General features: G+C 35.4%; 1 protein-coding gene across 3 annotated transcripts in view; it reads left to right on the forward strand.

The window, feature by feature from the left end:
• Nucleotides 1–21,001, forward strand: part of arhgap24 (Rho GTPase activating protein 24) — a 134,177-nt gene that overhangs the window by 18,591 nt on the left and 94,585 nt on the right. For all 3 annotated transcript variants that reach the window (XM_077194156.1, XM_077194157.1, XM_077194155.1), the window contains one exon: nucleotides 10,228–10,436. In XM_077194156.1, the coding sequence (XP_077050271.1) occupies nucleotides 10,248–10,436 (189 nt within the window). In that variant the 5' untranslated portion in view covers nucleotides 10,228–10,247. The remainder of the gene's footprint in view (nucleotides 1–10,227; nucleotides 10,437–21,001) is intronic.

Raw genomic sequence — 21,001 nt, forward strand, 5'->3', positions numbered from 1 at the left:
GAATTAAAGTTGAAATATTTATTGCTAGACAAATAAACAACGACACATCTTGCTTATTTACTCAGCACGTTGGAAAAGATATCAATGAACATGTACCATGTAGTCAGAAGATTCACGCGCACATGAAAATTACCTTTAGCTTCAAAGGAAGTCAAAATAAATGAAGAGAATTAAAAAGATTTTTGTCCAGGTGGGATAAAATTTGTCGCAGGATGCCCAAGTTTGCCCTCAAAACAATAGGTAATTGGGACTGAAATCACAAAATCCATGTTTGCGAGAGACACATTTAACTGACATCTTCAGGGAAAACTTGTCCTGTCTGCTTTAGTTTCCAAGTTCTAGCTGGAAAAGTCTTGTCAAGTAATCCATTATATCTGATTGAGATGTACTTTACAGAAAACTAAACAGGATGTTTTATTTATTTAGTCAGACATTGACATGCATTTAAAATCCTCTATTAGACATAACAGATCGGAACATAACATTCCATGATGGGATCTTTGTGTTCTTCATTGATTGATGTTGGCACATGTTTTCTGTCCATTGTAATGAAAGTCAGTGGTCTTTGAGTCCATTGTTTACTTGTTCCAAATGGATGGCTTAAAATGCTTATTTGTTCTTTGAGATTGATCAGGAGCGATTCATAAAGTGTGTGGAGTCACTGGCGGAAGATTCACTGCAGTGAATGACTGGATCTGCATGTTAATGTTACACTTTCACAATCATGCTGCAGTTTCTGCAGAGATCAGTGAGGAGCTTTTACTTCTTTGCAAAAACACAGATGTTCAGGTCATAGAACGTCATTGCGAATGTACAGTAAGTCGTGTTTTAGCTGGTGCTTACATTTGAAGCTGTTGATTTTCTTCATTGGTTGTTTAACAGAATTCAGACTCGGATGAAAAAGTGTCAATGTCTCTGAAAAAATAAGCTAAACTTAAACTGTTGGCTGTTCAAAATGAGAACAGACTTGTGGGTTTTCAAAAGTTTGGTCTTGGAGGTTGTACATGAGAATCTTGGACCTTGCAGATGGTTCGCAGGTTTTGAGAAAAGCAAAGCCAGGAACAAGAAAGAGCTGGAATAAGAATTTCAGAATATTTACATGTTAGGCATTTGTATTTTGGATGCAAATCACTCACAATATGATATTTTGGAGGAAATGTTATAGATTCCTAAATAATTATTATAATTTAAGGCAGCAAGGGACTTTGGTGATTTTTGAGTGAGGGATTTTTGTGTTAACACCAATTTGTGTTTACTCTACTGTTTTCATAACAAAATTATCATAGTTTGTTGTAAAGTAACCATATTTATGAATGTAATCTTGTTAATGATGAGGCATTGGTCTATTGTTTGGTTACCATGTAGTCTTAACTACAAATAACACAGTTAAACGAACTATGCATTTTCAGTAGGTTTTAGATCAGTGTGTCCCAGTCAGAGCCATCTTCTCCTTTCCATAAACATGGGATTTTGTTCCCTCTGGAGATTTTCTTGTATGCATGTTCCTGTTAATGGACATTGTTCTCATATTCCCACACCAGACTCAGACAAACACGTACACAGTCCCAAGGTCAAAGAGTGTGAGATATTCAGTGTAGGATTCCAGATTGTGAATTAAAAAAAATAAACAAACTGCTGAGTAAGGGAGAAAATTATACATTATTATTATTATTATTATTATTATTTTTACAATAAAAAGAACACGCAGTTAACAGAGACAATTTTTGTTATAGTTCGCATGCTCTTTATCATATATTGAGCTAAAGAAGCAAAAAGCATGATGTTGTTGTCAGATTTTATTGCTGATTTGTAACATATTATGAAATATAGGTATGCATGACAATATGACATGCTGATAATTAACAGATAAATGTACACAAATTTAAATAAAAACATTAAAAACTAAAATCAATTCTACAAGGTAATTTAGGCATCACATAATGTACTGTATTTAAAACATTTCAAAATTTAACAATATTTTTCAATAAAATACATGTTTTACATATAATAAATGTATATTTTAGATATTTAAGTGAGCGCTAGATGATGGTAGGGGTCATCTAAATATAAAAATAGGGGAAATAATCATGCACAATTAAGCCAATATATAGTGATTATTTTTTGAAAGAAAAAAAAACACCCGGTATTGGTCAATATTTTGTATCTATGATAAATATATAAAAAACACTATATGGTAAAGATATGGTATATCGTTTACCCCTACTGAAATTATGTCTTGACTTCATGGCATGTACAATGGCATGTAATTTCATATCTGCATTGATATGCAGATATGTGTGATATCTATGTATCATATATGTATGAATGTATGCATGCATGTACTGTATGTGCGTGTAAGTATGTATTCCTTTATTATTTCATATCTATTCCTCATTGTTTTTCTTTCTGAATTTTTAAACTAGAAAAAACTGGAGATGATTAGTACTAATAATGCACTTCTATTTAGCAGACTGTAGGGGATATTTAATTCATGAAGCTCATCAATAAACTCCTTTATGCCAGACAGAGAGGCTGTGCGGGAGGACACGTCTGTCTCCGTCATCAAAAGTCCAATTATCCGCCCACACACACACACACACACACACACACACACACACACACACACACACACACACACACACACACACACACACACACACACACACACACACACACACACACACACACACATACTGTTGACAAGCGCCCCACTCGACGCCCATCTTGTCACCTCCGCTATTATCTTGTTATCCTATTAGCCTCATTAGTTGTTTGACATGATAATTAAGGAAAAGAGCAGGGCTTTACTAAATTGTACAAAAGAAAATTATGCAAACAGGTAAATTGAGTGTAGCTTGACCAGCAGAGACATTAGATTTCATTCACCTCTCTATTGTGTGTGTTTCCATGATTACATACATGAGGATGTGTTATGTAGCCTCATGTTACTTTTGTACAAAGCAAACAGAAAACTATATGTTACATTTTCTGTGGAAAAATTTCAACTCGCTGCAAAGTGGCTAGTGTGTTGTGAGTGGTTGCCGAGATGTTGTTTTGCAGTTGCTAGGGTGTTCTGAATGTTTGTTTGGTGGTTATTCACCAAGCATCACTAATAAGAACAACAATCAAATCATTTCTAAATTATATTTGGCATCTCCAGCGCATCCAGGCCGTTTTTTTTATTTGGGAGAGAGAGATAAAAGTTGTTTCTGTAATATGTAATAGAGTTTTTGTCTCTGATTATTGTGGTAAGAGTCTGTGTTTGATGTTTTGAGCATTGCCAGTGTCCCTGTCACAGCTGTTGGGTCTTCAGAGAGCAGTTTATAGATGGGAAACGTCAGTGACGCCCCACACAGACAGCAGACAGCACTAATATATCACAGAGCCTAAGACTTGGCATATTGAAAGAGTTTTATTCTGCTCTGCTGTATTCATAGACTCATTCAAACCAGGTGAATTAGAAAAGTCAAATATTAATGGCATCTATGTAGACTGGCCCTATTGTATTGGAGACTGGTCATTAAAACCGTTGGTTTATGTATATATTTGTGTAAGGATATGTTCTGAATGAAATCCTGACTGCATACTTAAAAAAAAAAGTATGTGAAACATTACACATTGTACAAAGATATGACTTCTCAAGTTGTAGTATGCGACATTGTTGTCACATTATCTCATATGCTTGGTATATTGTCAAAATGACGTTAACATTAGTAGCCTACCTCAAGCTGTTAAAACTGAATAAAATACACACAATTCTGACCCAAATGTTTAATGTCACGATTGTTGTCACCTATTTGCATTAGTTTTTATCGAGCTGGTCGTTTTTATGCATTAGTTATGCTGTGAATTTGCATATATAAAGCAAGTGACATGAGACAGAAACATGTAAAGAAATCAGAAACGCATTCTTTTTCAGTTCTTTTTTTTTATCGACACTGTAACACATATTTTGCTATTTTGATTAGATAATCAAGTGTTCTAAAATAGAAGTGAGAGAGTATACAATTTCAATGCTATGGCCTTTGGGTAGATATTTATGGCAATCTGTAAGCATGACTGTTTAGATTTATATAAAAATGGCAACACTTTACAATAAGATTCCACTTGTAGCATTAACTAAGGTTAGTAAAAGTACTGTGCATTGTTAAGTTGTGTCTTTTAACATTAGTTAATGCACTATGAACTAACGTAAATAAAGATCACGGTATAATTAATAAATTCAATTTTTTTTTATATTTAAAAAGTACAGTACATTTTCATGGTTCAGAATTGTTTGCAAATTTTGCAATAAAGGTCAGCACTATTTTGTTATGTTTTTTTTCATTCAGAATCCATTTTAAAAACTATTAAGCTGTTATCGGCCAGCGATAAAATCCAATATCAGTTGACCTCTAATTCTAACACATTTTTACATTTGCATTACATAACCAGCTCCATGTAGGTTTTTTTCTGATGTAGTAAACTTGCTCGGTAGCTCACCTGATAGCATTGTACTTCCAAATAAATCCTATGAAACAGCAGAGTCAAAGACTTGTAGAAGCATGGGATGATTGATTCAACAAATGTTTTTTTTTTTATCTTACGTTTGGTTTGGTTTCATTTATCGGTTAGATTTAGGATACAATTTAGTGTGGGTGGGAAGTTATTTTCAAATGCGATAGAGCACTAACCTTTTAGCAGCTGTGACTGGACATTACAATTCCGAAATGCCGCAATGCATATAACAACCAAGAAAATATAAAACATTGATAGATTCATGTTAATTTTTTCGGATAAAACTGAACGCACATTTAGCGCCACTCACAGGACATTTCATCTCGAAAGTCAGCATAATATTATTTTCCCTAAAGTTCATGTGTTGTTTTTTGGAATAATACACACAAATGAAAAAAAAAAATGCATTATGGAAATAAATAGGGTCAATTTTGAGTTCATGTTAACCTAAACTCTGGGCAGTCAGATTAGATAATAATTCAAGAAAAAATTGTGGCTGATAATGCTTTGGGTTCACTTTTGGAAATGTAAAGTCAATTGTACATTGCAATCTGGCATATATTCCATGCAATGTGTGCTCAAGCTGTATGCTGTGTATTTTGGCAAATTTAGTGTCATCTGGATATTCCATGCATATTGAAAATTTGCATATTGCCCAGTTTACATGCTGAGTGCTGCAGAAATAATACGAGTAGTGTGACAGTATGCGATTCCAAACATAGCTTTAGTGTGTGTGATGGCAGTACATCAGAGCCATCAGCAAGGGTCTCTCTCTGCTCCACAGCCCTGCACTTGCTAAGCACATGGCGGCAGTCGAGCAGGCTCCACATCTGGAGTTCATCGTAACCCACACACTTACACACACCGCCACCTCTGTGCATATGATAATGTGGCAGTGCTGCTTTTCTCACTGTGAAATTACTTTTACTGCAGGAAACAACACTACAGTATTATAACGTTATAGTCCAGCTACTTTCTCAGAAGATAAATTTACACAAAATGCAACTCATAATTCATCGTATAAAATTCTGTGGAGTCATTTGAATTATTCTTTGAATCAGTTCATGTATGTGCATGAACCATGTCAATGAACTAATTCAGAATGAATCAGACTTTCAATTTGTACATCTGAAAGAGATCGCAAAAGTTGTCATCAGTCAAAGTTATGTCAATTTTGCTCAATCACTCTCAAACACTCTTAAAAACGCTATTATGCTATTTTAAAAATTCCTAATTTTGTTTTGGAGGTCTCCTACAATATGTTTACATGCATCCAAGGTAAAAAAACATTTTCATTTTCTAATAATACATTGCACATCACCTCATTTCTCAAAGGGTCTGAAATGGTTTGTTCGAAGATTCGGTCTCTCTAAACCCCTACTTTCTGCGAGCCTACTCTGCTCTGATTGGTCAGATGACCCAGTCTGTTGTGATTGATCTACTCTGCTCTGATTGGTCAGATGACCCAGTCTGTTGTGATTGATCTACTCTGCTCTGATTGGTCAGATGGCCCAGTCCTTTGTGATTGATCTACTCTGCTCTGATTGGTCAGATGGCCCAGTCTGTTGTGATTGATCTACTCTGCTCTGATTGGTCAGATGACCCAGTCTGTTGTGATTGATCTACTCTGCTCTGATTGGTCAGATGACCCAGTCTGTTGTGATTGATCTACTCTGCTCTGATTGGTCAGATGGCCCAGTCCTTTGTGATTGATCTACTCTGCTCTGATTGGTCAGATGGCCCAGTCTGTTGTGATTGATCTACTCTGCTCTGATTGGTCAGATGACCCAGTCTGTTGTGTTGATCTACTCTGCTCTGATTGGTCAGATGACCCAGTCTGTTGTGATTGATCTACTCTGCTCTGATTGGTCAGATGGTCTTGTCTGTTGTGATTGATCTACTCTGTTCTGATTGGTCAGATGGTTCAGTCTGTTGTGATTGATCTACTCTGCTCTGATTGGTCATATTGGCCCAGTCTGTTGTGATTGGTCTACCAATTTCAAACATGGAAATGAAACGCCCATTACCATATCTAAATTTAATCTCCGGAGTCTTCCTCAGCACTTGATACTCTGTGATACGAACAATGGTGTCGGTTTTCGAAATCAATTCCAGCGCGAGTATTGATCCTTTTGAAGTGCATGCAAAGTGGATCTGAAAAAAGCATCTTCTCGACATGTCCACAACAAGGACCAAACTCTTCCAGGCCTAAGCTACAGCTAGTGTTTAAGGGCGGGTCAAAGTAGACATTGTTCGCAGGCGGCCAATGAAGACTTTATGCTGGCATTATGCAAATTTGTTACATTGTTAAGTAGGCCGACTCAACTCGATTCTTTCTTTTAAGAGACAATAACTTTATTTGTCTTTGTTCTTTAAAACTTTGCAGACCTTTTACATTCACAAACAGCTATATTACACACGTCATGAAAGGTATTATTGGCTTTGCTGTGAAAACCCCTTTTTGTAACCTTTAGTTTTAAGTGCAGTGATTTCTGGGATAAAAACGTTGCTTACTTATAGTTTTGAGTTGTTATTGATACTTACATAATTTTAGCTTCCTGCTGAAGGAAAATAAGGGAAAACAGTGTGTGCATGTCCCCGTTTGAACCTCTTTTTTTGTCTCCAGTGCCGTCAGCATTGAGCAACACCATCATCTGAGTTCATTTCCGAAGCTGTTTGAGGAAATTAGATGCAGGGGCGGTATTTCAAAATCCTGTCTGGGGCTCAACATGTTCTAGCTCTGCCACTGTCTGAATCATTAATGAAGCCCAGCGCAAGACAAAATAAGCCTTGACCTCTAAATATGACACGAACAAGAGGATTACTTCTTTACACTTTTTCCCTCTGCATGTGTCATCTATTTTTCTCAGCATGAAGCTTAGCGGTTCTTCAGCAGATGCGGTTCACCTCAAAATCAGATAATAAATCCTGAAGTAATCTTCTCAGGGTTATGAAAGATAATGACAAGATTAGGTTTGCACATTTGAAGGTTCATAGTAAAAAATTATGATTCCAATAGTTAGCATCTTGATTCTGAATCTGAATCTTAACTATGCTACTGTTCAAATGTTTTGGGTTAGTAAGAATTTTTTTTTTAAAGAAAGAAATTAATACTTTCATTTAAAAAGGATGCATTAAATTGATCAAAAGTGAGAGTTAAGACATTTATAATTTCACAAATGATTTCTATTAAAAAAAATGCTGCTCTTTTGAAATGTCTACAAAATCCACAGATATTTTAAGCAGCATAACAAAATTGATAATAATCTTGAGCAGCAAATCATCATATTAGTATGATTTCTGAAGGATCGTTTGACACTAAAGACTGGAGTAATGATGCTGAAAATTAAGCTTTGATTAAGTTAAGCATTAGAGACTGTTTTTCAAAAACAAAAATTCCGCCAGACCCCAAAGTTCTGACTGGAAGTGTATGTTAGTGCTGTCAATCGTGAATATTGTGAATAATTGTATCAAACTAATACACACACACACACACACACACACACACACACACACACACACACACACACACACACACACACACACACACACACACACACACACACACAGACTTTTATGTTAATTTTCTACGTAACACACAGACTTGATTCTAACGTTAGCATGTTGCTAAGCTAATGTTTTGGTACTCTAAAAAACACAAAACTTACATGTAAATACTGGGTGAATTTTTTTTGCATATTTTGTCTTGTTCAGCACAGTTTTAATGTTTTGAATAGTCAAGAGTGCACCTACGGCACTTAAAACGCTTTCTAGGAAGATAGGAAAATTGTCTGGTACAACAACAACAACACCACAGAGATTTGAAAGCAGCAGACAGACTCTGTTCTGCTCTACAAGAAGGAGGTCGTACTGAGGAAAAAAGCAAATGTGATGAATGTTTCCTCAGTTGAAAGTTCAGTGCCACTCTTTGATTTGAATGGGAGAAATACAAACTTACTCAAAGGAAATGGTTTCCCACACACACACTAGCACACGCACAAACAGCAAACATCACACACATGCTGAGGCAGTGAGTAACAAATCTACACTGACACGCGTGACATAATCTTGATGTCTCGATGGGCACTAGCATGAAGATTCTAGCTTGGCAGAACCTTCCACCCCTCCTTGTCTGAAAGATTTAATCTAAAATCATAAACACTCTTTTTTGATTTCATCCCTTCATGTCTGGCGGTCAGACAGTGACTTAAATGAACGTCAGGTGTTTGGCCGACTGCCCCGTTTGGCAGATATGTGATTCCAAGTCTTGTCTCTCTTTGCTGAAGCACTTGTGGTGGACAGATACATGCTTATAACTCCAGCTCCCAGCAAAAGCAGCAACTGTTTAGATGTTGAATTTTTAATGCTTTATTCCTGGACGGCGTCTCCTGGCTCTGTGTGTGGCAATGTTTTTAATCTCTTGAGCAGAATGTTGCTGTGGAAGGTCTGGTGATCTCGTAGACTCATGAAAACACACAGTCTTAATCCAACATATGAGTTTTCTTTTGGCAAGGTGAGATAGAAAATGTAAAGGGAGAGCTGGGGAGTGAGTGGTTGAGGAGAATCTGGTGACCACAGATTTGCTGAGCTTTTGAGCTTATATTCTTCGCTACTTGAGCTCATGAAACAAAAACTTGCAAAGATCTTGTGGTCATCATTGTGAAAGTTAATGTCGGTCAGTCACAACATAAAGCCAGTGGGGTCAGAGGTCAGGAAAAAAAAAATATATATATATACACACACACATGCATACATGGAATGTTTGTCTCACATACATTGACTAAGATTCAAAAGTTTGGAGACAGTAAGATTTTTTATTATTATTTTGCTTTTATTCTGCAAGGATGCATAAAATTGGTTAGGTGAGAGTAATGATTTATTATAACAAAATATTTCTGTTTTAAATAAATGCTCTTATGTTGAACTTTCTATTCATCAAAGAATTCTGAAAACAAAGAATGTCTGGTGAAAATTCAGCTTTACCATCACAGGATTAAGTTACATTTTAAAATATTTAAAATAGAATGTTGTAATAGTTGTAAAAGTTAAGTTGTAAAAGTAAAATTTGAATTATATTCCACAAATGAACTTTAACTGTATTTTTTTTAAAGTAAATGCAGCTGTGTTGAACATAATATAATATTCACTTTACTTTTTAATAATATTTACTATAATGTATAATGTTGTAAGTTGCTTTGGATAAAAGCGTCTGCCAAATATTATATTAAGTAAATATAATAATTACATTTCAATTATATTATTATTATTAGTATAATATTTTCTTTATTTTAGTAATCTTTTTTATAATTATAATATTTATTTTATTATTTGCTTTAGTTTTAAATAATACTTTATTGTATTATTTAAAAAAAATATATATATATATACATATATATAGACAGACATGTAACTTTATACTATTATGAAGTAGAGACCATTTCATTTTATATCTGACATTTTTATATCTCTTACATCTGAACAAATAGTTAGTTGGGTAGCTCTACCTTAGAAGCCAAACTAATGTATTCTGAGAATTTGCTTATCTTGACAAATGCAAATGCCGCATGGATGGAGTGAGCGGTATGATGTCATAGCAGGGCAACGATACCGCCCTTCCTCTGTGTTAATACCAAAACACCTGCTTTAGAGGTTAGTCATGTGACTTTTATCACGCTTTCATTTGTATCAGATGCTAAAACAATACCGTCTCGCCTTCTGTCTCGGGTACAGGGAGGTTTTCCGGATCGGTGATGGAAGAGCAGGCTGGCAGCGCGGGCAACAGCCCTCAACACGGGCGCGGGTCTGCCAGGCAGGACGTCCTGCGATGCGGATGGCTCCGGAAGCAAGGAGGTTTCGTGAAGACCTGGCACACGCGTTGGTTCGTCCTCCGAGGAGACCAGCTGCACTACTACAAGGACGAGGACGAGACCAAGGCTTTGGTGAGAGAATTCTTTTCACGTCTTTACATGCAACCACATTACATTGTTTACACTCCATACATTTTAGCTAGTTCATTCACACGCAAATACCACGACAATCCTCCAAGTTCAAATCTCATAGCAAGGCCCAAACAAGAGAGGTGAAGAAAGAGTGACCTACTTCATACCTCTCATCAACCTCTCCTGAATGATGACTTGTCTCGGTTCCTCGTCCAACAATGGAGATTTTTATCCTCGAGGTCATGCAGCTGGTCTTGAGTAGGTGGACAAAAGTGTTTGCTGTGGAATCAGGCGGGAATTTGAGAAGGTTCCATAAATCTCCCTTAAAACCGTCCTGTCTTGTGCCTCCACAGAGAGGAAGACGGGCTCTTTGCCCAGAGGAATATTAAATTTATACCTTCACGTCTGCATTTTAAGGTTTGTCTCCTCTCTATCTTTGAAGTTCCATGTTCTGCTTTAATTTTCATGTTTAATGCTCTGGTGGAGCTTGTCGCAGGTTTCGTCAGTTGTCAGATATTGGATTTCAAGGGTAGGCAGCGTCTTCATTCAGGGTTTGGTTGACAAAGCTGTCAAAGGACACTGAATACGCCTTTTAAAGGAATCCAGAGTCTTTGAAGTTCTTCAGACGAGCATGTTTGGGGTTGTTAAAATACGTAAGAAAGGATCGATGTTGTGAAGCTCTTCTAGAATCCACTGGCAAATATTTACACATATATGAGAACGTCTTTTATCAAAATACTAAAGCGTGTTCTACTTTTAGTTCTGTTGAAAATAAACCTTGCAATGACATTTTTTGCCCATGTTTTCGTACAAATAGTGCAGTAAGTATTATAAGTAAATATTCTAATAAATAATATGGTATAACAAAGTGATTTATTCATCATAATATTTTTATAATATTTACTATAATGTTCTAATAATATTATTATGTGTAATGTTATAATATTATGAAGCCAATATAATAACTATTACTTAATTATTTATTATTATGGTCTTTATTATGGTTATCATATACTTTATAATTATGTGCATCATACTATTTACTTTAATATACTTTGGTATTATTAATATTTTGCTGTGGTATATAGATTTATCATAATATTTAGATTTACATTTATCAAAATTTAACATAAATTGTTTAAAGTAAACATTTTATAATATGTTCTTTTATTTTCTAAAAATATTTCCTATAAGTATTACTAAATAAATATATAGCTATTATTTATCTTATCTTATATAACCTTTGTTACAATCACCATTTGCTTTATAATTGTAATATTGCATTGTAATATTTACTTTAATACACTTTAGCATTTGTAACACTTTACTGTTAGTATAAAGTTTTAAGAAGGGGTTTATTTATTATAATATTTACTTTTACATTTATCATATTTAGTTTTTACTTTCATAAAGTAAACATTTTATAATATTTAATGTAATTTTATAATAATATTTAATGTATAACTTTATAATATTATGTAATAAATTTAATAATTAAATTATTTATTACTATTCTAATTATTATTCTTATCATATTTCCTTTATTATTATAATATTTGCATTATGATTTTTATTTGTCTAATATTACATCATACAGGTGAAACTCGAAAAAAATTGAATATCGTGTAAAAGTTTGTGTATTTCAGTAATTCAAATTAAAAGGTGAAACTAATATATTTAGTATATATAACTACTGTATATACATATGCATGATTATTCTTTTCAGAGGGCCATCATTTCTGTATTTAAAATCCTTTTTTTTCCATTGGTTTCATGTAATATTCAAATTTTCTGAGATTTTGAATTTGGGGTTTTCATAAGCTGTAAGCCATAATCAAATTATAATATTCTACATTCTATATATAATCACAATATTCTAATTTTTCGAGTTTCACCTGTAAATATTATAAGAAATAAATCCCTCTGTAATTTATTTTAGAACAATTTCCCTTAATAGTGTTTTGCGTGAATGGACTTGTTTGTCTGTAATCTACAGTATTTGTACGATAATTCATTGTAAATAAGCCGCCATTCAAAGTCCCTAAAGCGGTTTGTGGGTCAAGTGCACACATGTTTCTGTCAAATTAGTTGAATTAGTGATTGAATGTCATTCATGAGTTTTCTGTGGGTTAATCCCTCACTATGTCTGGACTAGTGCTTTTCGAGCATGAAGTGTGTGTCAGTGTTTACTTCTGTGTGTATGAGCGAGAAAGCAATAAGAGGTCATGTGAGCTCAGACATGCTTTGCCATGACAAAGTAAGTGCATTAATGCGAATCACCACAATATAAATCAAACCCATGTGCAAACCGGATTTATAAGACCTCTGATGGCCTGGTAACATCAAAACTCAGGATATACTCCTGCTTTTGATCTGCTTTCCCCCTCAGAGCCACTGCTGAGTATTTGAAGAGTAAATGGAAAGGCAGACATGAGTCAGAGACTGTTATGACAGCCTGTTGTTGACACGATAACCAGACATTCAACCATGAAAGAGCAGCGTTTGTCTTTTCTTTGCATATTATTTAATCATTGCCATGAACTATTTTCTATATGCGCAGAACTAGTCAAAATAGTTCCACGTATGTGTGCTGGTCTCAGAGGTCTCTATGGCAACGTCTTGCAGTGCTACAGGAGAAACCACTGACACCACACCAGACAGAAGATTCAAATCATGTTTTGACTGTCTTCATGCGGAGGCAGAGAGAAGACGATCTGCTATGTATTCTGCACTCATCTAATGAGAAACAGACTATTGTTTGCTGTTTAACAAAGCAGGCTTTTATCTTTCTATCTATCTGTCTGTCTTTTATCACTCTGTCGTTTATTGTTCTATCCATCTATCCATCTATCTATCTATCTATCTATCTGTCTATCTATCTATCTATCTATCTATCTCTCTTTTATCACTGTATCGTTTATTGTTCTATCCATCTATCTATCCATCCATCCATCCATCCATCCATCCATCCATCCATCCATCGATCCATCCATCCATCTATCCATCTATCCATCTCTGTCTTTTATCACTCTATCGTTTATTGTTCTATCTATCTATCTATCTATCTATCTATCTATCTATCTATCTATCTATCTATCTATCTATCTATCTATCTATCTATCTATCTATCTATCTATCTATCTATCTATCTATCTATCTATCTATCTATCTATCTATCCATCCATCCATCCATCCATCCATGTCTTTTATCACTCTATCGTTTATTTTTCCATCTATCTATCTATCTATCTATCTATCTATCTATCTATCTATCTATCTATCTATCTATCTATCTATCTATCTATCTATCTATCTATCTATCTATCTATCTATCTATCTATCTATCTATCTATCTATCTATCTGTCTGTCTTTTATCACTCTATCGTTTATTGTTCTATCTATCTATCATGCCTACCTAGACATTTTCACATTTAAAGGTTAAACACATGATCAATACCCAATTTGTATGGGTTTTATTATTTTTTATAATGCATTTTACTCTTTAAAGGTGTTTTCAATTATTTCTGAAAAGACATGGATTATAGTTTGTTTTATATAGCTTTGAAAATGCTTATAATGGAAAAAGTTTCCCAAGATAACGTAAGAAAAAACCCCAATGGCCTATAATGCTGAAACAGTGTAGTCATCTAAATTCTGCATTAGACTATTTTTCACAAGAAACTGCTGTACTTCAGTGCAACTTATTGACTAAGTCAAACAGTAAGGAAAATTATCCTGTTTGATATCAGTGGCTTCAAAGCCTATGAATAATCTGAGAGTATGCAAACCAGGGCTGCTTTTGATCGTATGCATGCAGTCATTTTGTGAAAGTCGGCACAAGATGTTAATGTAAGAAAAGTTTGTAAAAACAGCTTTGCCTTAAAAGACCTTGCTCGTTCTTTGCTTCTTCAAGCATGTATTTCTAAGATATTAAGAAAAGGACTCTTCCTAAAAAATCAGCCTGTCTTCCTATGGTGAACCTCTTTTTGCACAAAGAAAGCAAGAGTACTTCAAATGTATTTTGCCATATTTCCGCATATTTAGTGATCTAAAAAAAAAGAAGAAGAAACAAACAGCTTTTGAATACTGTTCAAAACGGTATTTAAATATTCATAAGCAGTACAGCATGTGATTTTCATTGTCCAAGATTTAGCCTAACCCTTCCAAACTTATTCTGTCTCTGTTCATCTCTCCAGCCTACACACCAAGGTTAGGCTTTCAGAAAAATGGAGCTAGACGGGAAATGGAAAGAACAACCGTCGGCCCACAATGCATCTGTTGTTCTGCTCTCTGTTTTATGAATGAGATCCCCTATGCACTTCAAAACGTGGAATATTATGAAGCATGCCAGGGAAGTGTCCACCTATAATGTGTGAGAATGGTAATTTTTTTCCCCTTAAGTTTTTTCCCCTGACCCTTAGAGGCTGTTTGAGAGGTTTGTTACTTTACAAAGACTGGGTGGGCCTTTATCCCTTTATAAGGCACTCATTGAAATATTTGGAAATTCTAAATTTTAATCACAGAAAGCTAATGGGGGATGTTAAGGGACATTTAAACAAAAAAAAATGTTCTTAATTTTTTTCATCTTTGCATTGCAAATCAAGGTCAATGAAGTTACCATATATGAGCACTTGCCTGTCTAGGGTAAAATAAATTACCGAGAGTGAATTTAAAAAACAATATGACACAAACACACACAAACATTGGTAAATAAATTGCAAGGAACATTTATTTATTATATGCACAAACTGCAAGGAACATTTATTTATAGACATCTCTGTCTTGAGGTACTGATACTGGCATCTTGTGGAGGGTGCTCTGTGAGTACAGGGTCCGGGGCCCTTTCCTAAGGGCTACCCAGTTCCTGTACGACCGGAGCAGGAGCTTGGTTCGCATTGCCGGCAATAAGTCAGACTTGTTCCCGGTGCATGTTGGACTCCTGGCAGGGCTGCCCTTTGTCGCCGGTTCTGTTCATAATTTTTATGGACAGAATTTATAGGCGCAGCCAGGGGCCGGAGGGTGTCAGGTTTGGGGACCACACGATTTCATCTCTGCTGTTTGCGGATAATGTTGTCGTGCTGGCCCCATCAAGCCAGGACCTTCAGCATGCACTGGGATGGTTTGCAGCCGAGTGTGAAGCGGCTGGGATGGGAATCAGCACCTCCAAATCTGAGGCCATGGTTCTCAGTCGGAAAAGGGTGGCTTGCCCACTTCAGGTTGGTGGAGAGTTCCTGCCTCAAGTGGAGGAGTTCAAGTATCTTGGGGTCTTGTTCATGAGTGAGGGAAGGATGGAACGGGAGATTGAAGACGGATCGGTGCAGCTTCTGCAGTAATGCGGTTGATGTACCGGTCTGTCGCGGTGAAGAAGGAGTTGCAAGGCGAAGCTCTTGATTTTCCGGTCGATCTACGTTCCTACTCTAACCTATGGTCATGAGCTTATATTTGCTCATAATTGTGTTTTATCACAAACCAATATTCAGTAATTAAAATCAATTCACACAGGACTAGGCCTCGCACTAACAATAAGCACCTGTTTATGCCATTTAACTATAATAAAAAAAAAACAGACATTCATAAGGCATATGTCTAAAAATGGACACTTGCTAGTCTTAGGTAAACGGGGCATATGATCAAATATGGTGCATTTAGTTTTCAGCCAAACATTAAGCTAATTTTTACAAATGCTATGCAAATAACAACAATCTTAATCTTTAACACAACTATTCAACCAAATAATTTGTGAGTTACATCAACTTACCATGTTTAGTTATGATGTTATTACTATAGCTGTGGGAGAAGGCAGGTTCAAAAAAGCAATATTTATGATTTCTGCAAGATGGCTGTGTTTGAGGTGCTCCAGGCCACTGCTGATTGGTCAGATGCCTTGATGTCAATATCTGTCAGATAGCTTGATCTCCCCTAATTGGCTGAGAGAAAACCACATGACAGGGGGAGGGCATTTTGAATGTGTGCGGAAGTGACTAAATATGGTTACTTGCCTCATAAAGGGTTATGAATGTTTGGGGTCAGTATTTTGTATGCTATATAAGTTATATATTTTAAAATACATGAAAATAGTTTTTATTAGTTATTTTAAATTGTAATAATATTTCACAATTTAAAAAAAACAACATTTTTTATATATATAGTTTGGTGCCTACAAATTATTTTGGGTTGTGCAAGATGTATTGTGCCCGAAATGACTCTTTTAAAATTCCTTGAAAATAAGTTGACCCAACTAAAAGTCATAATTCCCACACCAACTGTGGAGGGAGTGTTATAAAAGTTACAGTATATCTACATAGTTTTATTTCCAAAGAGCTGTTTTTCTTGATATGGGCTCTTTAAGTAAAACACAAATGGTAAATTTAGATCCTTTGTGTGTCTCTCTTTTCCACAAATAAGGGTGACCAGCGAACCAAAGACAAGTACATTAATCCCAACTCACCCACAACATGCTCCATGGCTTTAACATTCTCTACAGCACAAACAACCAGCTGAGTTTGTTTTAGAGATGGAAACCTTGTCTGTAAGTAGGGCACATAGAGACTGTTTGTGCTATTTGCACAGAGTCCATCATTTCCCCGAACCGGCATGCAGCAAACAAAAAGATGCACAGGCTACACCTTCGGAAACCAAAAAAAGAATAAAACAGGAGAAAAAAAAAACCTGTCATGATACCAAAGTTATATCATACATGATACATCCAAGACCAGAGATACTGTCAGAATAAATCTCAAAATTCATCTCTTTGTAAATGAGGAGGGAAGTGAAGTGTAATTAAGACGTCCCACAATGCAACAGAGCCACGGGAGGTGATGAAGCACTATCATAAAGGCTATTAATTAGCATCTTCATTCAAAGCGATGGCTCCATTAGTTACCTGCCTCATTAGCTTAATTGCTGTCTCATTCCGGTGCATAAACATCTGCCCCCTGATGTTGCCCAAGGAGTTGTGGCCATGTGACACGCACGCACACACACACACATACACTGACATGATCATATCCTTGGAGTGTGTGCCTGTTTCTGGCCATGTATAGCTATTCAAGTTGAAATAGTGATGGTCTTTGTACACTTGCGTCAACAGCGTGAAGTTAGGCACGCGGGGTTCTTCGCAACCGTCTGGGGTCGTGTGCGTCTGTCACGTTCGGAATGCACACAGCAGCCACTGGAGGGGTCAGAGGTCATCTACTGGCATGCCGAGAGGGGCACTAGTGGGCAGGGGACCAACGCATGTGGGTTCATTTTACGCACTAAAGTACAGATAGATGTTCATAAAGGGGTTTTTGTCCAGCTGTATGGATTGCATAATCATTGTAATTCAGCTGGAATAAGAATAATTGGCCTTGTTGTGATGACACTGAGGTCGGAATGCTGTTTTAGGATCATTGAAACTCTTAAATAAATCTGGAAAAATGTAATACATTTTTATTTTATTTTGAAATGTATTTTATTTTACTTTTATTTTTGGGATTTTTGTCTGATATAAAACATGGATCATTAAATTAGTAGGAATTCTTAAAAATGAAAAAAATTGACATTTTTTGCCTTGATCAGGAAAATTTGGTGGCAAATGTGACAAAAACTTAATAATATATTTGGTTAATTCTAATATTTAATACTTGTTGTTTTATTTGAATCAGTAGTCATTTATATTATATGAAAAAACATATTTTTTTATCTTTATTCAGTTTTTGCAAAAATATTTTTCATGAAAAGTTATTTCATTAATTTTAATGTTTGAAATTGTATTTATATTTTATATTTACTTTCCTTAAAAAATATAAATATTTAAATTCTTTTTTTGTGGCAAATCTGGCAAAAATATTTTTATTTTATGATTTATTTAAAAAAAAAAAAAATTTGGGGGGGGGGGTTGTCTGATATAAAACACAGACCATTACATTTGAAGAACTTCATGAAAAGGAAATAATGTTTCATGACTTGTTTTTTGCCTTAGTCATGACAATTTGGTGGCAAATGTTACAAAAAAATATTATTTTTATTTAGTAATCTTCTTCACTCAAATTTGTATCTGGCAAAAAAATTCATTTATTTTATTTTTTATCATTCAGTTCTTGCAAAAATATATATTTCATGGAAACTTTTTGAATTTTGTGGCATATCAAGCATTAATTTATTTTTATATAATATATTATTTTATTTTATTTGTCCTTGATTTCAATGTGTAATCAAATCCCTGATTATATGCGCAGCAGCATCTGTCTTCATGAGCTTATTCACCGATGTGTCCTAAATGACCTTTCCCGAGCCTCTGTTTCCTCTTGTTCTTCCTGTTCCACTGTACTTAGGGACATCAGAGGTTGTCTAGGGAGCGAAGCATCTTTCAGTGCTCATTAAGGAAGTCAGGGGCTATAGTTACAAAGCAGGATGAAAAACAATGGAGACAGCGTCAGCTAAAATTAATCACAGGTATAAAAGGAGGATATAGACACCTGAAATACTAATTTATACAGGATACGGGCCATTAACTTTGAGCATAATCATAAGGGAATTTGCTTTCTTAGAAAAATAGTGCTGATCTACTTGTGATCTACTCTTTTTATGTCTAAGTTTATGGATCGTTATTTGTGCTAATCGATATTGTGGCTCAGAATGCTTCACCTTTAAATATAAGAGTTGCTCAGCACTTTTACTCTAAGGGTGTGTAATGGGCAACATAGCTTCTACGACGAGAAAAAAAAAACAGGTGTGCTTGAGCATTCTGCCATTTTAGGGCAGAATGTGACATTACGTCCTGTTTTTGGTTTGTTTAGATGTCTTTGGTCCATCTTGCGTTCATATTCCAGTCGAAGCATTTCATTCGGAAGCGTGTTTGGCGCGCACCACTTATTCAAATGATCCATACTAACATCGCAATCGCACCAGAATTCACTTTACCTGAACCAAACCAAACCAAGTGTGAACAACACAGACTGAAACACTTTCTTGTTCGGTGTCCTTGAATATGTGTCAAAACTTTGCCAAGTCTAGGAGACATCAAGACAGATTGAAGGTTTATTCAAGTGTCTCTCTGTCTTTCCTTTTAATCTTCTCTGTAATATGCTGTGGAATTGTGACAGGTGATCTTTCATTACCCACTATATCAGCTGTAGTTAAGAACAGAATCATGCATCTGAGTCCAGTCTGAATCTCTCTCCTTCACTCTTTCTCTCTCTCTTAAGAGTTCGATATAAAAGTAATTAGTATTCTGAGCTGACTGAGGTTCTGGCTCTAACTTTTATGTCTTATTTCTGTAATCTTTTTTATGTCCTCAGTGCTCGCTCTCCCTAAATTTTTTTGTCGTCATCCATCCTCCACCGAACAAAATGTTTGGCACTATAACTTTACTGCATGGTGTATTATCACCATAAAAGAATATCCCTTTTTAATGAGTCTCATCTGATTAGACCGTAAAACAACAGTAAACGTAAATGTTTGTTAAAAAGCAATATTTCAGCTGCATAAAAATGCACCCATATTGTGTTTGGAAGATAATTTGTGCAAACATTGATCTGAAATGATGCGATATGAACTGAAATCTGAAATGCTGGTATTGTTCTTTTTAGCAAACTGAAGTGTAGTTTTGCATGATAAGCGAGAGGAACTCAAAGAATCAATAGAATGAATTGCACATTTCAGAGTTAATTATTGTGCACTGCCAAAAGAAAACAAGACATGAACTATAAAGGTCGTGACAGCTACAAAGTTTAAGGTGTTTTTTTGAAGTTTTAGAAGGAGATGCTTGTTTAATAGTTACTTGATCCCCTTTAAAGTCACCAATAAAATTCAAAATTGACATTTTTTATTTTTATGGAACAGTGCAGTATAAAATATACTGCAATATTTCATAAAAAAATATAAAATAGATCCGCGTTTACTGGCGTGATGGCGATGCAACCTGTCACTTACATGAGATCATAGCAATAGCAAAACACAACCATCCAATCAATTCAATCAATTCCCCATGTACAAAATTAAGTCCCGCCTTACATTTTTTTTTGTTCACGAAGCCGTTTCACTCGGATATACGTCACAATAGCGAATCATAGCTTCTGTTTCATGCCGACATGTGACTTTGCAGTTCACTTTAAGTTTCTAGCTTTGAAAACCTTGAGAGTTTACTTTCCTTCTTATTTAAGGTTCTTAGATCCTATTAGTTGTAGCAAACAATGGTGGAACACCAATATTAGAAGCAATTAGCATCCAGAGCTCTGGCATTAAGCTCTGCACAAAGGATTTATCTCCTTTGCATTTGTTGTCCTTCTTAAATCATTTGCATTTTGTCTGTAAGCTAAGCTGGCTAATTGGCCTTAGAAAGCACTTAGTGACTAATGTGATTAGAAACTACTCTACATCACAATCTAATGATCTTCAATGAGTTTGCTTTTCCCAGGACAAATCATATCAGAATGTCAAACACACAGCTTCCTAAGGCTGCTCAATGCTGCTCACTGTCAGTAATTGAAGAACAATACTGCACAACCACTGCAGGAAATGGACTCTTTTCCTCTTTTTCAGGTGTATTAGAAGCTGACAAACATGTGTGGGGTTATTACAG

Source organism: Siphateles boraxobius, unplaced genomic scaffold (genome assembly GCF_051911475.1).
Source record: "Siphateles boraxobius isolate OS27281-9 unplaced genomic scaffold, OSU_SipBor_1 11, whole genome shotgun sequence".
NCBI classification, from domain to species: domain Eukaryota; kingdom Metazoa; phylum Chordata; class Actinopteri; order Cypriniformes; family Leuciscidae; genus Siphateles; species Siphateles boraxobius.